The sequence below is a fragment of the Ceratina calcarata genome, unplaced genomic scaffold (assembly GCF_001652005.2).
Source record: "Ceratina calcarata isolate Rehan_Ccalc_2016 unplaced genomic scaffold, ASM165200v1 scaffold303, whole genome shotgun sequence".
Taxonomy (NCBI): Eukaryota; Metazoa; Arthropoda; class Insecta; order Hymenoptera; family Apidae; genus Ceratina; species Ceratina calcarata.
Window position 1 is genome coordinate 109,546 of NW_017152797.1, and position 6,280 is coordinate 115,825.

A 6,280-nucleotide genomic window follows, 5' to 3' on the forward strand; every position below is an offset into this window, starting at 1 on the left:
CTTTGTTAGTCTCATTTAATAAACTAATTAATTCTTTATTTAAATCTTTATAGAAATTGATGATATGTGACACATGACAATTACATAAAAATAATAGTTATGACTCTTCGCAACTTGCTTATTAATGAAAAAATAATAACGAACGTAAATTGCACTTATTTTTATTGGCATTTTTGATTTGCATCTACCAACTTTGGATTGGATTATTAGCAATCGCAAGAACAAAAGGGTACAATTAAATTAAATTACTACGAGATTTACGTGGAATAACTTTTATTCTATTAAACGTTGAATTTACAGGCAGCAATCGATGTTATCACCGCTAGATTTCTCCCGAGCAAACAACCAATAGCCAAGAACACCGCCGAGTACCACAGCCAGACAAAGCAAAGTATTGTAAGTCATGAAAATTAACATGAGGCAATAGCCTATGGCCAGTTGGAAAGCATGTAAAATTGTTTGAAAGACATGTATCTTAGAGAAAAGTGACCTGAAACAGAATCCGATCTTTTAACATACACTCGCGTTTATAATTAAACTGTAGATTTTCATGTATTAAGACATGAATTATCACATGAATTAAGACATTTATGATATCAGTTCAAGAAATGTGTTTTAAATTAACATTTCTTTTATTTAATATTATTTTCACGTGATATTTGTTATTTCTGTACAGTCGATCCTTTTGTAATTACATCGAATCTGCAGTGTAATTAGAATAAATAGAATTTTCACGTAGGTAATCACATGCAAGATTGTTAAATTTTATTTAAGAAAACAAATACATACGATTCACGGCTGTTTCCTGTATTTTTTTTTAAACGTGTTACGTTGATATACAAGTGATCGCTTGAAACATAAGAGATAATAATTTATTTATTTTTCAATCTGTTTGTTACTTGTAAAAAAGTCTCTTACCGATAGCTCTTCAAACCTTCGTAAATAGACGTCAACAGAATAATACCGACCATCGACCATCCAAGACCGTCCCAACTCATTGTATGCCATTCGTCAAACAAGATAATTTCATTTTCACCGATATGAAATGACATCTAATACAAACTGACATTGTAAGATAAAATGGAACATCGTAATGTTAAACAGCGTTTAATTACTCACCTTCATTTTCACGATTATAGAGAAATGATGTTGATCAGTGAACTACACAACAAGTCTTTGCTTTACACAGTCTTGTGAAGCTGTCAAGTATCAAGAAGTAATTTCTTTATCAAATTGCAGATAACGTATCTGTGATGTGCATTCATTCCTACCTGTAACGCGTACTCTTACATTCATTTCTTGAAAGTGGGGAGAAGATTAAAAATGTTAAGTTAATCTGTGGATTCGGTAAAAAATGTAGAAAAATGTAGATGTAGCGAAATTTTATCTGCACAGAACATAAAGATTGCTTGCCATGTAGACTTCGCAATGCGTAAGTGATAAAAGTCAATGCTTTAGTCATAATTGTTAAATTTGCAGTTTGTTGGTGTTATTTATTTCAGATAGTAATTACAATTTCATTGTTGTTACCACTAATTCTATCGTCACTAACAATTCATTATTTCAAATGATTATTTATTATTTTATTTTAAATAACATATGCCCAATTCTGCTTACTGCTAATGTCTACGTAAATTAATTAAGTCCGTGGGTTTTATGCATTTATAGTAGCACTATATCTGTAGAAGATATAAAAAGTGCAATCAATATCAAAGAATACATAGAATATCAAGACTGAAATGTATTTTATTGTAAAAAGTTCCTATTTAGATTGCCTTTTCCAAATAGAAATTATAAATGTTCCATTTTGCATAAAAATGATTGTGATAAAAATGAAAAAGATTTCTGTCACAAACAATATGTACACTTTCTAATTTCGAATCTGCAATTCGATTTTTCTCACCACTCATAGCTTTCTTCCCACAGAAAAAATGTTCAACTCCAAATATGCAGCGGTATAGTAGTTACTAAGTATTCAACTCTGTGTCACACGAAAACCCTGTGCAATGGAAAAAACGGATTGTACGTGAAAATGTAGCACGAAAAATGATACTAAAACACTTCAAAAATTTATTGTAACGAAAAACTCAAAGTAAAATTTTGTAGGCCAGTGAATTCTTTGGATTATTGCAATCTGGCGAAAGAGAGAAAAATTACTATTTCTAAAGATATCCCGTTTCGGCTTTCGCCCTCCAATCACTGCAGACGGGTTCATTGTCCCGCATTCCACGGGTGAGAGTATTATGCGCGGCTGCGTGATTTCGATGTAGGTATAGTACTGTGAAATAGTGAACAGCGTCTACAGCCTAAAACGTGTACATTTCGTCTTAAAATCTCCGGTAATCTTCAATTTTTAAGGAATAAATTATCTTTCAATTTCATTTTCATTAACGGCCTAACTACTGAATTCTCCATTAAAATTCGAAACAAAGTATCGATTTTCAAATGTCTATTAAGGCCGACGCATACGAAAAATCTTTCAGTTTTTAAATTACAATTTCCCAGTCGAAAATCATCTGGCCGAGTAAGAGTCAAAGTAAACTGGTTAGTTAATGAAGACAACGAAAGTGTAGTATCTCATAAGAGATGCAAAAATTAAATCTTTAATAACTTCCTTCTTAGATACCCTCGCTCTCTAAAAGGAGCACGCCTTTTTAGAAATTTTATATAAAATTATACTAAATTCAATTAGAATGAACAATTTGCATGACTTAATGAAGAAATCAATTTTTCTTGGGATACAGATTTTGCAGGTTCGTGGTTTTGGTATCGCGGAGACGATATCGAGGAAGGTACGCTCGCACGAAAGTCTGGTTCCGAAAACGATTTCGATCGCTTGTTAGCCCCAGACGCGAAAGCCGAACGTTCGAGGAAGAAACGAACGTACACATAGCACGGTACACGGGGGGATGTTAAGTTAATCGATTTCTCTTTCTGTCGCTTCGGCAGAGAGAGGGTGTCCTCCCCGCTTCGCGATCAGCCAAGATGCCCGCTCGGCGCGGCGGCCTCGGGCTGCGTGAACGAGGCGGGCGCAACCTGTGGCTGATCCTGACCGCCGCGCCTCCCTGCGTCCGGAAATTCACCCACGCTCGATTCTCAAACTCCCTTCAGTGCCATTCTCACCGTTCGACCGTCTGCGTGGACGATGGTAAGGGCTCTCCTCCTACGAGAGAAGCCCTGTCTCGTGTGCTGAAACGCCGCCGAACAACTCTACTCGTCGTACGTACGGCGATGCGATCGCGACACGGAACTCGTACGCCACGGAGTTGTACGCTTCGCGACGTTCGAGCTAATCGCTCACCCTTCCACCTACGTAAATAGTTCCTTCCCGAACGGTGCACCGTTTCATCGTTCGCAGAGTGTCGCGCCGGTTCAGACGTAATCCGTCGATCGTCGAACGAGCAGAGGCGATCAGTCTTTTACACGGAACTCAACTCGATGAAGGAAATCATTTTACGGGGTGCGCAAGCTATCGCTGATTTCGACAAGGTTAGTACACTTTCACCCCATCGAAGGTCGTCCAATCAATTTATCAGTTAAGACGAAAATGTATGTCTCTCATCATTTAATATCGTTACGTGTATTCCGCTTTCAGATGTTTCTTATATATTTATCTATTTTTCTACGAACGCATCAAACTCGTAATCACTTTTATTTTGCACTCGTTCGCCTGCTTCCATTCCCCTTACGCTGCTAATTACCCGCGATCGAGATGTATCAACAGGCGAGCTCGGCATATACTCGCTGGTACAGTCGTCGTATTTTTACTAGTTCCGTTTGTTTGGAGGGATTTCTCAGCAGCTAGACTGGGCAGGGTCAATGTTCTATCACGAGGTATTCGTTCGTGTGTAGGTATCACACGCGCACACAAATGCTGTTACGCCTGTGCCCGTGGCGACGGTACCAGTAGTAGTACAAGTAGGATGAAACAAAAAGTTGCGCACTGTTTCTCTTTCTGTTGAGAATTCGTCGAGCGAATCAAGAGAGTTGGCCGTCTACTCCGCCACCGTCTCCTGTTCCCACCGAAGAATTATTACCTGGGAAAGTAGAAAAAGCGAGACACTCGTCAGACGCCTGTCACGCTTATACTACTTGCTTACTCGTGTCAAGCCAGAAACGTTATTCCCTATTATTTATTTATTTCAGATTGATTAATTTATTTGAAATTTAAGGGGATAGATTCAGATAGCAGTAAGGCAGACTGTCGACGTTAGCTGCAAAATTTACAATATTAACACTTACACCAGCTTTAGCCCGTTTTAGTTGAACTTTATATATTAACATTTTTACTGTTTTTAAGAGTTTAGTTCTAATAATTATTTTATGTCCACTTGATAAAAGTTTTGATTGGATCGTATACGTTGGAACGTACAGTTAAAAGAAGGATATATAAGACATTAATGTCAGAAAGAAAGCATATTATGATTTTTATCTAATTCAATCAGAGTTGGAATTGAAACCTACAGTAAAAAATTTTCAGATAATCTGCCTACTATAATTTGAACATTTTTCAGAACAGAATAAATGTTTTTGTTCAAATAAAACATTTTCTTACTCTTAAGAGAATGAAGGTTTTACTTAATGCACGGCATTTTACGACAGTTTTTTCTGAACAATAAAGATAATAGTTGTTAAATTATAGTTATTCCATATCTGACTGAAAATTTTAACAACTTCGTTGAAGTCGTATTCGAAATGACGAAAAAATTTCTAAATATAAGTTTATTATTATTACTTACAAATATATTTTCTTATGCATTCTGTATTTTACAACAATTCTTTCTTTAGAAATTCAAGAATTAACGCGTAGTAGTCGTATTACTAGCCAAGACGATCTGTTGTATGATAGCAAATTACAAATAATTTTCATGTAACCTTCATTCAACTGCACATGCACATCGCTTATTACGCAATCATCTACGTAATGAAACCGGTATTATACAACTCCGTCGAAGCAGCACAATGGATATAGTTTACACTCACGACAACTGAGATTAGTAACTCGGAACGAATAATATAATTAACCTGACATTTCCCAAATTACGGAAACGATAAATAAATCTCGCGTGTACACGTGTTTCATTATTTTAATAATTGGTAGTCTCAAATTTTAAATCAAATATTCTTCAGATAACATAATTATCAAACAAGATTAAATGTAACAGGTTCTGTGAATACATAAAAACGATGACAAAGCATTGAATTTTTAACACTTACTAGATATTACATTAACAAAACACTGTACAAAATTTGGCGAGCCAGTTAAGAAAGTTAATTCATCTTGAATTCTTATATGGAATGACAGAATTTTGAAAAAATATGAATGCAACAATGACTGAATTTCGTAATTTTGTATAATTCTTAACACATGATTTAAGAATATTTTAAAGTTGAAATATTGTCAATTTCGAGGATATTATTTAAGATATACATATAATACAAGGTATGCAAAAGAAAAAAATACTGGAGAAAAATTGACGATTGATGCGCATGAAAGCCTCGAAACAATCGAAAATAAAATACAATAACAGTACAGATTTTCAAAACACAATTATAGAATGAAAAGAAAATAGTATTTAAACGACATTAATAATTATTTTATCGTATTTCAATTAAAGTATAGCAGTTATACAATTCTCCATATAATTTTGCATAAGATTCTGTACGTCCATAATTCTCTATATAATCCTCCATGTGAGACTGTGTAATCCTTTCAATGCCAGCATTCACTTCAACATTTAACGAAGTTTAAATATAATTTTATTACTAAAAAAGAAACAATCGTACGTGTGTACAAGACATACGACAAATAACAAACCGTAATTAATAGGAGAAGTGAGCTCGAACCGCAAGGGAGTCTCATTAAATGCATAATTACCTGCTACTGAAATGGGAAGAAAATATCGTTCATAATTTCAGCAGCCCCTCTACCTCGATGACTCTAATTATATGCGTTTAAAACGAAAGTTCCTAAAATGCTAATTTAGTGTCTTAAGCCGTATGAATAATTCCCCGTCACCTCCTCTTTCTCTTTTTTATAGACGCTTCAGGCAACACCTGAACGAGAGGATAAAAAGACAATGCGAGTATATAGGCGCATATAATTAGCATCTTCGTTGTTGTTATAAAAATAACGTAGATACGATCACTCTGACCTACTATGCCTGCAATGTTTTATAATTAAAAGCTTGATACAGTCAATTATAATACCAACAGCGGAAATCAAATGATTCTAACAAATCCTAATTTGTATCTTTCATGATTTCTTTTTGCATTTCGA

At 35.0% G+C, this 6,280-nt stretch overlaps 2 protein-coding genes across 7 annotated transcripts in view; one reads left to right on the plus strand and one right to left on the minus strand.

Annotated features, from left to right (window-relative positions):
• Window positions 1-161: 161 nt before the first annotated feature.
• Window positions 162-6,280, minus strand: part of LOC108624222 (putative low affinity copper uptake protein 2) — a 44,264-nt gene continuing 38,145 nt past the window's right edge. For 3 of the 4 annotated variants that reach the window (XM_026812961.1, XM_026812963.1, XM_026812962.1), the window contains 4 exons: window positions 1,120-1,271; window positions 919-1,052; window positions 790-849; window positions 162-490 (listed from right to left, as the gene is read on the minus strand). In XM_026812961.1, the coding sequence (XP_026668762.1) occupies window positions 295-490; window positions 790-849; window positions 919-1,052; window positions 1,120-1,125 (396 nt within the window). In that variant the 5' untranslated portion in view covers window positions 1,126-1,271 and the 3' untranslated portion in view covers window positions 162-294. Of the gene's footprint in view, window positions 491-789; window positions 850-918; window positions 1,053-1,119; window positions 2,999-6,280 lie in introns of those variants that run through there. The other variant, XM_018023367.2, reaches the window with a different exon arrangement.
• The window catches only part of LOC108624225 (endoplasmic reticulum aminopeptidase 1), a 33,097-nt gene continuing 29,884 nt past the window's right edge, over window positions 3,068-6,280 (plus strand). For 2 of the 3 annotated variants that reach the window (XM_018023370.2, XM_018023371.2), the window contains exon 1: window positions 3,068-3,489. The gene's annotated coding sequence lies outside the window, so the exon portion shown is untranslated. The remainder of the gene's footprint in view (window positions 3,490-6,280) is intronic. The other variant, XM_018023372.2, reaches the window with a different exon arrangement.